A 17,122-nucleotide genomic window follows, 5' to 3' on the forward strand; every position below is an offset into this window, starting at 1 on the left:
CTGATCTGAAATGCTAAAGCCAAATCTGGCCCCAGCTGTATGGAACAGTGAAAAACAAGCCTTGTGTGAATTCCCTTGTATCCCCATTGTACCCTACTACTGCTTGTTTTTCTTTTTTTTATCTAAATGATTATAGCTCTTGGGTGGCAAGCTTTTACTAAATTAATGCAAATCCCTTAATCCTTAAAAAACCTCAGAAGTACTACAAATCTAACCAAAATATTCCCTCTTAATGGCAGTTTAATAAAGTGCGGCCAAATCAAATACACAAAGTCTTTTCGTGGTCTCCGGGGGAGCAGTGGAGAGAAAACAGACTGCTTATTTTACTCTCTAATCCCAGGATATGATCTGTCATGGCTTCCCTCCTTCCAGCACAGCTGCCCTGTAGCGTTGGCTCCAAGTCTCAACACAACAGCTCATTGTCAGCTCCATGTATCAAACTACTTATGCTGTTAAATTTTGACTGGTACAATCTGCAAACAATACCCTGGTTAAGAGAGCCACACCATGGTCTAGACTGTGGTCTTTGTGGAAATGCATCCTTGCATTTGTGAAGACACAGGCACTGATCAGTGGTCATTATATGTTATCATAACCCTTTACTACTGAGGACATTAAAGTGGACTTTAATGGATCACAGGCCTAAGGTTTGGTAACGCACGGTCTGATCAGCAGAGCACATAACTTTCAAGCAAGTTGAGTGACCGCATTGGGCCCCCAAGAACTGACCACTAAAGGGTTTGGCTGGAATATGAGCTCACCTTTAATTCCAATAGAAAGAATTAGAGTAGAGTAGAGCACAGTAACGAATCATGGGGCCGGTAATGGTTGTCGGACATAAAATTATAACGCAGTTAACATTTAGCCCTAGTCGTGTTCCAGCGAGTGCTAAGCAGAGGCGGCATCTTAAGCGTAGCCACTTCAGTCGAGACTCATCTGGTGGTATGACTCTACAGGTGAAACTCACACTGAGATCAGGTAGGGGGTCCAGCTGGGAATGTTTTGCCCTAATAACATTGATTTGTAATGGGACATCTTCCTGCAAATGTTGGTAGCTTTGGTGTTTTGAACTAAGGTGACCCTTACCCATTGGGAGGTCTGTACTCACACTGTTACAGTTAACCACAGCACGACCACATACACGTCAGAGTAGATGGTAACTTGTCCCTCACGACAGCCAGGAACCTGAAAGGGTGAGAAAGACGGCATCACCCAGCCTCAGCTAACCTCCCTGCTCAGTCCATCATTCTTTCATGCCTCTAAGAATAGCAGGGGGGGGGGGGTCCTTCCTGTAACACCCCTGTGTGCCTGTTTAACTGAGACACACCGGATGAGGTTTCACAGGAGTTTAGCTTCTCTGCATTCCTCATGGCTGAAACAGGGAGTGGCTGCAGATCTCAGCATGTTCTTTGAGACCCACCTTGGCCCAGACAGCTGTAGTTCTATCTGTGTGCCTCTCTTCCTTTTATCTGAGGTCAAACTAATGCCCACTCCTCTGTGGACTCTTGCAGAAGAAATAGACTCCACCCTGGTGCAGATGTAGGTCAATTCTTAGCAGTTTCCTGCTCTGCTGGTGATGGCTACACATGTGGCAGACATTACAGCTGTTTCCAGTTGTAAACAGCGAGGGGAACCAGCTGCCGTCAGCACCCAGTGGAATCACCAGACGAGGAGTGGAGGTTGATAATTAAATTATCAAAGGCTTTACTTGTTTCAGTTTTCACTGTATTGAAATGTGTTGCCATTGGCTTTGGTTGTGTGGGTCTATTGAAGGATGGTTTCAGTATGCTCCTCAGTAGAACTTCCAAGGAAATACGAGACAGCAGTTGCTTGTTAAGCAGTCTGAAGATCAAGTGTGGCCACTAAAACCAGACTCCGTGAAACATCTCAGGGTTTGCTGCTTCTGGTTTCATTTTAGAGCAAGTTAAATGAAAACTTTGTGTTCATAGTCATTACTGTAATAATGATTAAACCCAGAAGGTCAAGCACCTGTCAAAACTGAAATCTTATACGGTCAAATATTTCTCTAAAGGAGCCACAGAGGGATATAACAGTGCAAGTGATGATTGCTTTTCCTATTAAATATAATCAAGCTGTCCACCATTATTACAGGCTTTGGGTAATGTTTGCTCTGAGTGCTGGGATGACTCGTACAATCTGTGGGCCCGATTGGCCAATTGCAAGCGAGTCAAAACAACATTGGAAAATGGCCGGCAGCTTTTGTTCATGATGATCCTTGCATGCTGGTGAGGTTGATATTGTTTTAAGGTAAAGAAATATCCTCCTACACACCCATGACTGCTTTCCAATCTGTTGCCTTGTAACTCAGGAGAGCTGCGAGGAAGATAGGCTTGCACTGAGAGAGACACGTCTGGGACTACGTGCTTGAAAGTGCAGAAAACTGTGCGATATCAGTTTGACAGTCGAGCTGCTTCTCTTTTCCCTTGTTTAGGAACAATCCCCCCGAGGAATACTTTGGCTCTGAAAGAATTGCCCAAAGACAAAAAGCAGTCCGCTCGTTTATTGCAGAAGTGCTGTGTTTTGCGGGGAGGTCGCTGCCACGTCCTTCCTGTCCCGCTCTTTTCTTTCTAAGTGAGAGGAGGATCCCTGATAGTTTGTGTTTGACAGGCCCAAGCCTCGTCTTCAAACGAGAGTTAAGTGCTGCTCCGTAATGGATTTGTAACGGTGTCTTCTTACCTCCTGCTAGGTTTTAAAGTGGGTAGAGGAAACCGTTCAGGCCATGAAGGTCCACCTGCTGTCCTCCAACCATGACAGCGCCCAGGAGAATAAGTGGGAGGTGCCCTTTGACCCCAGCCTCAGAGAGGTCACCGTGTCACTCAGTGGACCAGCACCACAAATCGAGCTCAGAGATCCTTTAGGTAGGTGCAGTGGGGCCTTGTTTAAGTTGTCCTGAGGGGAAAACCGTGTCAGGCAAACATGTTCCCTCATAAAGCTTTTTACTGGGCCTTTTTTTTGACATTTGTCCTGCAATAAATATTTCTGCTTTATTTCCTCATTTACATGGCAAGGGAAGTTATTCAAGAAACACAACGTCACACAAATTAAGGCCTGTTTCAATTTGACAGCTTGCGTGTGTGCGTGATTAATTAAATCTACATTCCGGTGATTAGTCACTTTATGTAATGGAAAGCTTTGATCTGATCTCTCGCACATTCTAGTGTTGCTGTGCCTCATTCATTCATTCATTCAATCATTCAGTCATTCATCTTTGCTCTGCATCTCACACACACGCCACCACCCAGACACAGACACACCCCAGTATAGAATTAATTAAAGTTTCCTCATTTGAAGTGTTGGCTTCACTTTTTTCACCAGAGACTGCAGTGTAAGACGCGTCTCTTTAGTACGCATCAGCTCATAACACTGTGTTGGTAATGTTACACCAGTGTGCTTATTAACATCAGGTTTATGAATGAGCTGAGATTAGTGTGGTGCATATTTAGCACATTGCTGAGTCATAAATTATACCCAACACATAGACAGATACTGTCACACAGAACAAGGAAAGTCACACTCTTTTATTGTCTTTATGTCCCAGGCCGTGTAGTTGGTGTGGATCAGGGCCTTAAAGAGCTGCTGAACATTCCTAACTCTGCTCGTGTCATCAACCTAAAGTATCCTCGACCTGGAGCCTGGAACCTGAAGGTACGGCTCCTCTGAGAATTGGACTTAATGTCTTTTTCTGTCCGCCTGACAACAGTAAGTCTATTGAATTCTATGGCTTTGTTCACCCAGGTGAGCTGCAGTGGACGCCACACTCTGAGAGTCACAGGAGTCAGCAATCTGGACTTCCGGGCAGGCTTCTCCAGCGTGCCTGTGTCAGAGTTTAACCACACCAGAGAGAGGCCGATAAAAGGCATGTTGCTTTTTGTTCTTCCCTCGAGTCTTGTTTGACTAGGATGATGTGGAGAAGACAACTTCATGACAGCCTCTGTCTTTTTCAGGAGTCCCAGCCCATGTTTTGCTAAAATGTGCAGGACTGAAGCCTCCTGGTCAGCTGAACCATATGGAACTGATGTCAGGTTCAGGTCGCTCCTTGCGTACGATTACGGTGCCTTTGCCCTCTGACCTGGGTAAACAGGGTCTGTGGAGTCTCCCAGAGTTCCGCACCCCATCTCAAAGCTTCTTCATCAAGGTGACAGGCAAAGACGAGGAGGGATACCGCTTCCAGAGGCTGTCCAGCGTCTCCTACACCAACATTGTTCCAGGCAATGCAACCCCCACCGCACCAACACACGTCTCACCACTCTGCACCACTCTGTCCCACACATCATTAATCTCTCTCATGATCTTTGACCTTTGTTTCCGTAGATCCCCCAGCGGTGAGTATGCCCGATGCGGTGAACGGCCTCTACATGCAGCCCGTTGTGATTGGCTGCTCAGTGGAGAGCGATGTACCGTACAGGCTAAGATTTGCCCGAAGTGGGATTACGCTGGGGGAGGAGAAGCTCTTCCAGTGAGTCGTTCTTCCATTTGCTCATCGCTCTGCCACATTTGACTCGACCTGCATTGGATGCTGTAGCTTAATGTGCCCATTGAGACCATAATTAGGTCACTCATTGCACATTGTCTGCTATTACCACTTAGCGGGCCTGTAAAGCATTAGTACCAGTCGGCCCTTGTGTTTTATTGCTTTGTCTGTCAGGAAACAAGCATAAACAGTCAATTTTGTGAACATTACGCATTCAATTGTGTCATCTTGAAAATTATCTAAGTGTTTATTCCTTCTTGCTGCTGCAGCTCTGCTTTGCATTACATTTATGACGTGACACTGACTTGTGGTGAAACTATTCCTAGTGTGTGTTTGTGCCAGACTGCCAACTGAATGTGATTTAAATAGGATCTTGTTGCTAGTGTCACACTGGAGCCAGCTAACTGAGCTTGTCTTTATATAAGGAATTCTGCCATAGCATCATGGGAAATCGCCCATGCTTCAGCCGGGGACGAAGGCCTGTATGAGTGTATAGCACAGAGCGGCGCAGGACAGGGACGTGCCTTAACCCAGTTGTCTGTTAGAGGTATGACACACACACATCCACACATTTCTTCAGTATCTTTCTGCATCCATGTATCATAGTCTCGCTAAAGCTTTGAAATACGTTCCAACTCTTACGAGGATAAAACATCAACTTGATACAAAGCAGACCAGCACAAACATTTGTAATTAGAGTAAACTCTGTCTGCACCGTTCGCTCATTGCTGATAGCACCGGTTTGATGTTTGGGTTGTGTTTACAATGAGACAGAGCCTCCCCCCGTGTTAAAGCCCGCTGTCAACGTGAGTTCATCTGTGGGAGGCGTCGCCGTGCTGTCCTGCCAGGTGGAGGGCTCCATGCGCCACAACTTGACCTGGCACAGAGCGGGCCGCGCCATCCTGGACCCCACAGGGAGGGTTAGGGTACTTTCTGACTCGTCCTTGCAGATCAGCGGGGTGCGTCCACACGATGCAGGAGCGTACCACTGTGTGGCCACCAATGCCCACGGAGACAGCAGGATCACCGTGTGGCTTCTTGTTCCAGGTACTGTAGGATGAAGCCCATAGGTCAACTGCTTAAACACTTAAGAAAGACACCAGGGCCTCAAACCCCCTTTAGGCCTCCATCATCTGGTTTCTATTACCGGCTTAACCTTCCCGCTGTCGGATTGAACCACTTCCTTGTCAGAAATGTTTCAAATCAGCTAAAATTGATGTATGTTTAGAATTGTAGCTTCTATGGTGAGCATTGGCATCCTGTGTTTATGAATGCATTTTCCAAAACAGCCAAACAATCGGCCAATCATGCTGTTATACATTCAGGGCTGATAATTAAGTTCTGACTAAACCTACGATAGGAGAGGCAGCTATAAATGACATCATCCAGTGGAGACAAGACCCTGAGTCATCGCCCGCTTTCCCCCCCCTGTCTGACTCCACTTGCAGAGGCTCCTTCTGTGGAAGTCAGCCCCCAGAGCCAGGCCTTCTCCCACGGGGACGAGATCCGCCTCGTCTGCTCAGCGTCCGGCTCTCCCCCTCCCCAGCTCTTCTGGAGCCATGGAAACATGTTTCTCACTAATCGGCCGAGGTAAAAGAACTCTCAGCCCACTCAACACCTCCGGCACAGAGGCCTTCAAGAGTCGTTAGATTCCACTTTAACTGCATGCTCTAAATGCACGATTGCCACATCTTGTTTGCATCAGTTTAGAGATTAAGGTCTAACAATCGGAGCTTTTCTCCAAACCGCGAACACTTTGTGTGACTGTTTAAAGGTGTATTCAAAGAAGAATCTATCTCGTGCTACCCAAGAATAGCCAAGAAACATTTAGTGAGACATTTGCATGGTGCATCTGCAAATGTAATCATGAAGAGTCATCTTTCCCCATGGACGGTTTCTGTCAATGATATGATACAGATTGAGTCTAAGCCATCATGGAGCTCTGACCATTCGAGGGGCCCTCCCAGAGGATGCTGGGGTCTATACGTGTCTGGCTACCAACGAGGCCGGGACTGCCTCACAATCTGTGACACTCACTTATGCAGGTAAGTCAGATAACGGGCAATATCTGAAGATGAGGATGTGGTAATGGTGACTGCTGCCCATAAAGTTGGAATAATTATTGATTCCAACTTTATGGGCCCCAGTGCATCTTTGCTGCATTTTTTTCAGGTTTATGCTGTGTCATTTGGCATTCATTGTCAGGATTCAGAGATTTGTTTGTGCGTTGTTGGGCATGTGATTTAAATAGATGTGTGAATGATACCCCTTGTTAGTTGCGTCGCTTTGAGCAGAGCATAAGCAAATGCGGCCATATGCAGCCTTGTCTCGCACAATAGGATGTCGACAGCGCTGACAGCCTGAGGTCTAAAGTTTCAGTCAGCGGTGTCAGTCAGTGGTTGACGGAAACCTCAACACTGATGTACTGTGGCAGCTTTTCCCCGCAGTATACTGGTATCACACGTACTTTTGTCTCCCGAATGTCATTTTTAACAACATTGATCTGCCGAGGCAGCAAGAGTCTTGTAATATCACCTCACCCTTTCAGCTCAGCTGTCACCCTGAACCCAAATCATCTCTCAGCTCCTTTGACATAGACAGCGTGTGAGTGCGTCTAGATTTCCCTTAGGCCTTCTCTACAGCCTAGCCAATTTACTGATTTTACCTGACGTTACTTAACTGTTATTGCCACACATACAGCAATACTGCATACAGTAATGAGGTATGAGTTATTTTCTTTATCTCTGCTTCTCTCTCTTTCCTCCAGAGTTGCCAAGGTTAACAGTGGTACAACAGGCTGTGCTTGTAGCCATTGGCGGTGATGCTACTCTGGAGTGTCAGGCAGCAGGCACCCCCCCTCCCCTCGTCCAGTGGTACAAAGGTAAGCTAAGATCCTCACATCGCATTGAAAGTCCCAGTGAATGTACACATGTCATTGTTAAAGATCAACCTGCTGACTGTGTGTGTGTGTGTGTGTGTGTGTGTGTGTGTGTGTGTGTGTGTGTGTGTGTGTGTGTCCAGGTGAGCTTGAGGTGGGCTCTGCTCCGTTTGTGGAGCAGGATGTTTACCGTGGGACGCTGCACATCCGAGGAGTCCAGGAGGTCGATGCAGGACAGTACAGCTGTGTGGCCAGCAGCTCTGCTGGATCCTCCTCTGGCACCGTCACTCTGGAAGTTGGAGGTAATAAATACAACAGAATATCTCCTTACATCCTTCCGTTATGCATAAGGCTTATTTTTCTTCAAATTCAAATCGTTTCAAAGGAAACTTCTTTCCTCTCACCACAGCGGGGCCATTGTTCTCTGAGGCACCAGTTGATACCACAGCTAACGTGGGGGAGAATGTCACACTCCCCTGCGTTGCCCGTGGTTTTCCACAGCCCACAGTGACCTGGCGCAGAGAGGATGGCAGACAGATTTTTACAAGGACAGACAGCCACAGCAGGACAGTGCAGCTGGAGAACGGACATCTTCTGCTCCAGAGTAAGTTATACATCAAACGTACAAGGCGCAACATCACTCTTCTTTGGTCCACAGTGAAAGGAGATGCAGTGCTGTGGTCGGTACGCACATCTGACTGCCGCGTTTGAAATTCCCAGAGCGATTATATATAGCAGAGGTTTAGCCCCGCAGATCAATTTCAGTTAACGTTTTGTTAAGACAGCGGATGCAACAGAATACTGTTTGCGTGGGTAACGTAACACACATACATCCGTCCCATGAAAACAAATTGACATATCTTTTTTATTTTGTATATGAAAGATCTCAAGTTACAGAATCTCCTTTATATTGCTGCTCATGGCTTTAATATTACACTATTAGTCATTCAGCTAGAAGAAGTGTTTCTGTTTCTTAATATTATTTCTTAATATATCAGTTTGCATCATGAGTTCAGAGAATTTGTATTTTAAACTCTTTTCAGCCGAGAGCATGACTAATCCTGGCCACTGAATGAGATCTATTGTGCTCCTTCGACTGAATGTTTATTTTGTGCACAATATTTTATTGGAGAAGAACAGAATGATGGACTGTCTTCATCACTGTTTCCATTTGTGGCCGCCGCCTGGCCTAATTAGCTCAATGTGTTACAGATGGCTTAGGTTTTTACCTGCAGTTGTTTTTAGAAAACATGTCGATTGGCGCTGCCTCACACACAAACCCCACTGTCGCTCGCCCCTCTGCTCCCCAATTTTGACTTTACTGTTTACATATCTTGTCATCGCCCATTTAAACATAGGCCCGGCTATCTAAACACAAGAATTGAATCATGTGTTGATCTCCCAACATGTGATCTCCAGAGGACTCACTGAGTGGGACACGTGTGTCAGCGAGCTGGCAGCTGAGCCAAACCCATTTATCCCATTTTATTCTATTTTTAACCCTAATTGCAGTACAGTCAAACCAATAATAAGACTTGTTTTTGAGCACAGGACTTACGCAGTGTTAGTATGCATTTATCCGTCTAGATAATTGTGTCCTTTAAAACCCATATTTTGCTTCATATTATCAGTGTGTTGACATAAAAATCACAACACAAACTGAGCTTTTGAACCATTTCCAGCGCCTCAGTCTGTCACTCTGGAGAACAAGCTGTTTTGGGTGGGTGTTGACAGTATGCAAATTAGCCTCGCTCCTGACTCCTTATCTTTTAAATCCTTGCTGTCCACAAGGGACCTCCAGAAAATTACACTCACAGTATTTGTGGTGTCCAAGTACCCATTACATAAGATATACCGACACACTTTTCATCATCGCTGTTTCTTCTAAGCAGGCTCTAGGTTAGACTTTTCCAGATTTTAAGATATTTGACAAATACAAATGGTGGTAGGCTCGCTATTTAATGCATACTTGGACACAATATGAGACCAAGTGTAACTTTCAGATGGTCCCTTGTGGACAGCACTGAGTTGAATGTTGAATATCAATTTTATGTGCTGGTTGATTACAGGCATGTGGTTGGATGATGAAGGACTGTACATCTGTGAGGCCAAAAACCAGTTTGGAACCATCAAAACCGAGGCCAGAGTTAGTGTCACTGGACTGGGTAGGCCTGTCTCTGCTCTAATCTCTCTGCAGTAGTAAATAAGTATTTCACAAATGTCCATATCACAGTTTGTTTTCACAGAGTAACATCCCAGCCTTTTTCTGCAGAGCCCCCTCTTTTGGCACACGGTGCCCCGGTCATCACTACGGGGATTGGTCAGTCCTTGAGTATCCCTTGTATGCTATTGGATGGGATACCTCTACCAGAAAGGCACTGGTCAAAGAATGGAAAACCTGTAAGAATGGGTTGAATTTAACTCTCATGCATGTCCATAATACAGATGACATCCATATTATTGAGTGATGATATTTATTTTCTCTTCACAGGTGCAGCTGAACGGAAGAATGTTTCTGAGGAGTGACGGCAGCCTGTACGTTGAAAGAGCCACCCGAGAAGATGCTGGGACGTACATCTGCACTGCGGTGAATGTTGCAGGCTCCATGAACATCACAGTCAGCCTGGAGGTCCACGGTGAGGGAATACCCCAAGCACCTGAACACAGACGTGATTAAACAGTCAGAGGTCAACAATGTGCTGAGTCAGCGTGGAAAAATCAACGAGTACGTCAGTGACTCGACCACCTGCTGCCGTCGCAGCGAGAGGGTTCATTTACTGCAGGCTTTGATGGAAGGGGTCATTTTGCTCATGGGTCCATAATGACAGACAAGCTGGATTATGGTTCATCATCAGTTTGTAATGAAGAAATGCCACGAGCACTGACGCCACTGGTTAGCTAAGACCAGCGATAATGATTTAAGTCAGCCAGTTCATGACAGCTGTGTTTTGTGACCTACTTCTTCCACAGTGCCCCCAGAGATCAACGCTGGTCCGTATCACTATGTAGCCAATGAGGGCGTGGCCATCACGCTATCATGTGAGGCCAGCGGCGTTCCCAGGCCAACTGTCGTCTGGTCCAAGGTAGGATGTCACACTAACAAACCAAATCTAGTTTTCTTAATGACTGTTTTGGCTGCATCTCAGGGAATCCATGCATGAATAATGCACCATCTCTGATTCCAAGTGTTACGGTCACACTTGGCGTCTATTCATTTCAGGATTAATCACTGTAAATTAGTGTATTCAATAGCTACATCATGCAGCTTCTAATCAAATCTAAAGCCAACAGAATTTAGTCGAACAATCTTGCTTTTATAAAGGTGTTGAGTGCAATTTTTAAACAAACTACTCACAAGTGGGCTAAGAAAATATAAGCAGCAGCTACCATAATGACTAGTTTATCCTTCTTTAATGGATGGAGACATGAGACTGAAAATAAGTTTAAAACATTGCGTCTCTAAGAAATAACCATGAATAAATTATGTTGACGCTCTGTAAACCTTAATACTTGAGCAACAGAATGAATAAATACATACACAGAGGGATCAGATGAGTCTTATTTCTCAGTCCAGTTTGACCACATATACTTCTACACAATGCTTCTTTAATAATAACAGTATAAAAGCACCAACAACACTAATTGCTTGGATTACAATCATTATCTGGAGTTAGCGGACGGCATCATTAAAAGCAATAATTTGGCATTGCCCCTAATGAGGTTTACACACTGATCTTAGCTGAGCTTGAACCCCACATATTTCTGAACTAAGCCAGGGAGATTTTTCTTCTTTGCCTGCTCTCAAAACATTTTCAGAGTATCGCTCCAGAGTAAAATACATTTCTTTTCTTGTCAGATAAAAGCGAATCTGCAAAAGCAATTCCGTGTTCAAACGTTTTGTGTGTGTGTGTGTGTTGCGAGCTGGCTTCCTGGGAGAGCGAGAGTTGAAAAGGCCTCTGTAATTATATTAGACATGAAAGGTTGTAAAGCTTAAGCCGAGTTTAGCGTCCCGGCACTCTTGTAAGATGACATGTTCTGCGTTTACCCCTCCTGCTCCTCCAGGGCAGGCAGCCTCTACCCAGGGGTGGCGTCTCATCGAAGGCCGACGGAGACGGATTCTTCCACATCCCTCACCCCAGCGCCGAGGACGCGGGCATCTACATCTGCACTGCCACCAGTCCTGTGGGCTACGCCAGCAGGGAGATCCAGCTGAGTGTAAACAGTAAGCCAATGAAATATTTGACCGCGTGCACCCAAACATATGTAGGCGTGTTTACCACTGTTTGGTGTAAGAATGACCCTGTCTATATCTTTGGAGTCAGATTTTCCATATCCGGACAGACAAAGCAGGATGAAATGGTCTACATAACAGGCTTCTCTCTCTTTCAGCCATGCCTAAGATCATGGGTGTGAGTGGCCATGACAACACGGTAAAGATGGCCTCGGCGGTGGGGACAGAGGTGGTCCTTCCTTGTGAGGTCCAGGGGAGCCCCTCTCCATTAGTCACATGGAGCAGAAACGGACAGCCCATCCCTCCTGTCACAGCCGGGTAAGAAGTCTCACGGAATTCTTGCCACGCCGTAACTCTGACTTAACCCATTTACATGTCTTACGCCCGACTCAGCTCAAGCGTGGGACCCTGATTAACGTTTAAGGTTCATGTAATCGTTGCCTTTTGAAGCTCAGGCGGGCACATCAGCAAAAGCAACAGTCTGACTGAGAGCTGTGTGCGGGCCTGTGCTGTTGACGAGTCTGAGGAGGAACATCTGGTCCCACATGGATCGCTGTTTCCCGCCTCTCCAGTGTGGTCACTCAGGGTGTAGACACGCTTGCTGACTCGGGACACACACACTGGATGGATGACAGACGGACCCTGCGGGCCAGACACCAGAGAATGTACCGCTTTGGGTAGATAGAAGAAGACGAGGGGGCTGAAAGCAGTGCGGTGAATCAGATACAGTATGCTCACATGGGGCCAGGAAGAAGGAAAGATGGGGGCGGCGTGGGGGTGCCAGGAAGAGGGGAGGAAGACTGACTGACAGAGGAAGAGATACAAGCCTTGTCTGCCTGATGTTTGGAATCCCCTGGGGTGCCTCGGCTATAAAACAACATGCTGACTCTTTACTAGTGCTGTCTGATGAGAATAACACATCTCTGTGAACAACCCCCACATGGGCCCGAGCTTTGTGAGGGGAGACGCGTTCTGTCCAGCTTACGTACTGTCCGCACGCTCTCCGGCTCAGACCAAATCATGAGCGGGTGTTGATGGTTGAAATAACTCAAAGCAGTGGGGGGCCTGAGTCCTGCCATGGTTGTGCGTGCGTTCGCATGTGTGTGTGTGTGTTTTATCCTACAGTGGGCTGCATGGATTTGCCAGGTCTGGCCAATTTGTCCCTGTTAGTCTTTGTGACAGACTGTGTACACAGATGACTTGACACCAATGTGGAGAGTGATGTGCGTGTGTGTGGGTGAGGGGGGTTGCCTGTGTGTGTGTACTCGAGCTTGAATCAGCCACGCCAAAGCACCGCTGAGCGACGCTTTCTGACTGACCACTGCAGCAGTCATTTGGTTCCAATGATGGATGATGCCGCGTCTCCCACGGCTGTTTAAGGAGGCGGGGGACATTACACCACATGTGCAGCTGAAAGAGCTCTTTGTGCTTCCAGCTCATTTCCACTTAAACCAACGTGTTATTGTTACAATGCAGTCGCCTGGCAGACACACTTATCGCAGATGAATCACATCGAGTGTGTTTACATTTGTATATATTATGCATTCATACAGCTGGATAGCTTCTGGTACACTTCAGGTTACTGTGTACCCGTTTGAAGTTGCTGACCTACATTTAACTACTTTAACCTACATTTAACTCCTGCTGTTGTGTTTTACTACAAAACCTATTTTTGGAGTGCAGATTACATGATCTCAGGTTTTGTTTGTAATTGACTTAATTTAAAACTGAACTGCTGTATTGTTGTGAACTTTGCTGTCCACATTCTTGCTGTCCAATTGTTGATGTTGGAGCCTGCTGAGATCTCTTATGTGGCAGCTCCATCAGTCCAACATTTTCATATTCAAATAATCTCCATTTTGTTTTAGATCAAGGTCAAACTTTTATAATTGCATAAAAATGTTCATTGCAGCCAAACCGTGCCAAGTAGAGACTCAATGCAAAAGTTTTACTTAACAGGTCGGGCTCTCCCTATTCATTTTTATTTTTCTGCTAAAACTAGCAATAGATGCACAACAAGGTTTTGTTTCTCTGTTCAGTGTTTGTCTGTTGATACATAGCAGCTATCAAATAAGTCAGAAATGAGTCCAGACACCCTCAGTCTATATTGGTTTTGTATTAGTTATCAGCATGTAAGACCTGGAAGCTTGACTGGAAACATTCCTTCAAAACAAGCATATTACTACTCAGAAAAGGAGGTTGTATATCTTGACTGATTGATGAGGTGTTGTGCTTTTTCCGTCTCTTTTGCCCTTCACCCCTAACTGCTCCCCAGGTTCACTGTTTTGCCTTCAGGCTCTCTGAAGATCATTGATGTGCGCCTGATTGATAGTAAACTGTACACCTGCACTGCAGCAAACCCAGCAGGCAATGTGTCCCTAAGCTACAATTTACACATTCAAGGTAACTGTGTGGGGCTTCAGTGGAAAGTGGAGTGTTACGCTGTAGCTTAACACTCATGCTCATCAAAGTCATGTTGAGTGAATATTACATCACATCTAAAATATGTCAAATATGTCTGTCTTCAGCCAAACCCAGGATTCAGACAGGGCCATCCCTGTTGAAGGCCCTGATTGGCCAAACGGTGACCCTGCCCTGTGTGGTCCAGGGGGAGCCTAGGCCCGAGGTCACTTGGTTCCACAATGGGCTTCCTGTGGGGGTCAGGAACACGTCACCCTTCATGATCCAGCGGGTCAGCCTGGTTGACCAGGGCACCTACAAGTGTGTGGCCAGGAACAGTGCGGGAGAGGAAACCTTGGAGATCAAGCTGGAAGTTCTTGGTGAATATCTGATGTTCAGTTCTTCCATTCCAGCCCAAGTTTACAGTGAACAGAATATTATGAATCATTCTTGTGTAGTAAAATCTGTCTAAATGACCCACTGTACTATTTTACTGTTTCACTATGTTAACTGCTGTTTTTTAAATACAAAATCTCTGGCAATAGCTCAGCATTGCAAGAGGACAAGCAGTCCTTTACATCTGGCTGTATACAGGAGTCAGTCTGGCTGTGGGTGTGGGTGTTAGAGGATGACTGAGGTGCCCTTTGACCCTTAACAATCAGATCGTTTGCTCTGAGGAAATCTGCAGGGTTAATGAGAGACTGAGGGGTACAAGAGTCAGGACCTGTGAGTCAAAATGTCGGTACAAATAGATAATCTATTCGATACTTCTCCGGCAGAGGTCAGAGCTAAATGTTGCTAGAGATGCTTAATTGTTAATGTGAAGAGATGTATTTGATCTCAGCGATGCCCTCACCTCTCTACCAACACTGGAGCGTCTCCAGATGGATTAATCCTCCCTTGTTGCGGTTTTAATTTGACGTTCACTATCGCCCCTTCTCTTACTTTTACTCAGCTAACTAATTTCTGTTTCTGTCTTCTCAGAGGCCCCTTCCTTCGCAGAGCCTGCAGATGCCATCATGGAGAAAGTAGCGAACACCAAGGTCACCATCCCTTGCCCTGCTGAAGGTATGAAATGAATCACAGATGAGTCAGTCTAGGATGAGACAGAAAATGACAGGGCAGTGGAAGGTCTGGCATTTAGAGAAGGCAGAATTTACAGAGTGTAACTAAAGTTTTCAGAGCATAAAATGGTTTCTGTGTTATCTTTTTCCAGGTAATGCTTTTTATGATCTCGCTAAAGAAAATTCCATTTTAAATGTGGGACAGCTTTGTGCGTTTGTGCACCGTGAAAAGGAATGTTCCACTGTCGCCCATAGATTTTTTGCTGTCACCCAGGGAAAAGACATTTAATATTCCTGCTATCTTAAAAGGTTCAGCTTCTTTCTCTCGCAAAGGTTCACTGCTGTCTGCATAGTTTAACACTTCTGTGACAAAAACGGAGCACCTTGGAGGGATGGGGACCAACAAAGACTATTCTGGTGTACTGCATTTCTAAAGTTGGAAGTTACAATCTATCGAACATCCCTGTGACAGGCCTTGCAAACAGGTATTGTTTGTATGAAGCTGTGCCATGGTAACAGCTCTGTTAGGGAAGGTGAGGATATCGTCTAACTTAAAGCAACAGCTGGAACATCGGTCTGCCTGCTGCCTCAGTGAGGCACATCTGCTTTCCTCTGCGTCGGGGCCTGCTGGGAGAGGAATCCTAATTACAGGCTGCTGCTGGCAGATAAAGGACAGAGATGTCTGAGGTGCACCGGGAAGCACAGGAAGAGGAAGGGGAGCTGCACTCGCCCTCCCACCATCCAAGTCGCCTCGCTGGCAGGCAGGCAAAGCAGGCAAAGCAGGCAGAGTACCAGACTTCTCCAGAAATGCTTGAGAGTGCTTCACATGAGAGAAGAACAGCCAGCAGCAGGAGAGCACGATTCCCTCATTGTTCTCTTGAGACATGTTTGTACAGTGGAGATAGAAAGCAGCCTCTGCCTGAGGAGTATTATTAATTCACTAACAAAAGCATTGCATTTGTTAGATGTAATTATTTAAAAAACACATGGAAAAGATAATGTCAGACTCTGTCAGCCCCTTCAAATAAATTCAAAGCTGACTAATGAGATCTGTTAAGATCTAAAACGGAACACATGTATGCATTTCCTCCCAACAATGAGATAATGAATTTGCTTCAAAGCCTCCTAACTCTAAACACGTGTTCTGTTCTGAGGGGGGTGGAAGATAACATCACCTTCAGTTGTGCTTTGTCTTCTGTAGTTCATATATTTTTCGACCTGTGATGGTGCCGTTACATTTTCATTCCACCTCTGTGCTCTTTGTGTGTATCACACCTCTGTTACCAGACAGAGCCCTGGCATTTGGCTCAACAGCAACGCATTTACATTGCGACTCACCGGTCAGTGTAGCAATGCTGTCGCTCTGCGGCAGCCTGCTGAAAAATAGATCTGTCCCTTCACTTTCCCCTTGTCCCCAGTCTACCTTTCTCCTCTTCCTCATTTCCAGCTTGTTTGCTCCCAGTAATCCACAGAACACATCTGTTTTAGCACGTATGTACCATTGCCTTTGAAGTCCTCCAGTCAACCACTCCCATTCTTACCGCTCCTTGACTGATTGTACCACAATGTTTGGCTAAAAATATAAGGCACCGGCATTTTAAATCTTCCATCTATCTGTCTTACTTTTGTGCGACTCTAACTTGTAATCTTGAGCTTCCAAATAAGAAGGATTCTAACTATGTTGGCGTGCGTTCATGCTGTCCGGCAGATAAATGTGGAGCTGTCTTTTTTGAGTCTGGGCATTGAGTTCACTTGTAATGAAGCAGAGAGATGGAAGTTGCTTTTCATTTTGTCAGACAAGATCAATAAAACCTCATTTCACACAAAACCCTTTCTTTTCCCCTCCATCTGCAGGTTCGCCGCCCCCTAAGGTACGCTGGTTCAAGAATGGCCTGGAGATGCACCCGGGACAATCGGGGCTCTCTATGACGCAAGATGGAGCTCTTGTAATTAGTGCAGCATCTGCTAGTCACAGTGGGGACTTCAAGTGTGTGGCGGTGAACGAGGCAGGCTCTGTGGAGCGGAAAACCAGGCTGAAAGTCAATGGCAAGATTCAT

General features: G+C 45.9%; 1 protein-coding gene across 1 annotated transcript in view; it reads left to right on the plus strand.

The window, feature by feature from the left end:
- The window catches only part of hmcn2 (hemicentin 2), a 44,544-nt gene that overhangs the window by 4,200 nt on the left and 23,222 nt on the right, over positions 1–17,122 (plus strand). Inside the window, exons 5-26 of the mRNA XM_076154252.1 lie at positions 2,708–2,879; positions 3,560–3,666; positions 3,757–3,877; positions 3,966–4,229; positions 4,333–4,477; positions 4,918–5,039; positions 5,267–5,539; positions 5,941–6,082; positions 6,410–6,537; positions 7,260–7,373; positions 7,514–7,672; positions 7,780–7,974; positions 9,440–9,535; positions 9,643–9,770; positions 9,862–10,006; positions 10,341–10,453; positions 11,433–11,592; positions 11,760–11,919; positions 13,877–14,004; positions 14,130–14,381; positions 14,986–15,069; positions 16,920–17,111. Coding sequence (XP_076010367.1) covers positions 2,708–2,879; positions 3,560–3,666; positions 3,757–3,877; positions 3,966–4,229; positions 4,333–4,477; positions 4,918–5,039; positions 5,267–5,539; positions 5,941–6,082; positions 6,410–6,537; positions 7,260–7,373; positions 7,514–7,672; positions 7,780–7,974; positions 9,440–9,535; positions 9,643–9,770; positions 9,862–10,006; positions 10,341–10,453; positions 11,433–11,592; positions 11,760–11,919; positions 13,877–14,004; positions 14,130–14,381; positions 14,986–15,069; positions 16,920–17,111 — 3,400 coding nt within the window. The remainder of the gene's footprint in view (positions 1–2,707; positions 2,880–3,559; positions 3,667–3,756; positions 3,878–3,965; positions 4,230–4,332; positions 4,478–4,917; positions 5,040–5,266; positions 5,540–5,940; positions 6,083–6,409; positions 6,538–7,259; positions 7,374–7,513; positions 7,673–7,779; positions 7,975–9,439; positions 9,536–9,642; positions 9,771–9,861; positions 10,007–10,340; positions 10,454–11,432; positions 11,593–11,759; positions 11,920–13,876; positions 14,005–14,129; positions 14,382–14,985; positions 15,070–16,919; positions 17,112–17,122) is intronic.

The sequence above is a fragment of the Genypterus blacodes genome, unplaced genomic scaffold, assembly GCF_046128005.1.
Source record: "Genypterus blacodes isolate CSIRO-AG114 ecotype Tasmania unplaced genomic scaffold, CSIRO-AGI_Gbla_v1 ptg000061l_1, whole genome shotgun sequence".
NCBI classification, from domain to species: Eukaryota; Metazoa; Chordata; class Actinopteri; order Ophidiiformes; family Ophidiidae; genus Genypterus; species Genypterus blacodes.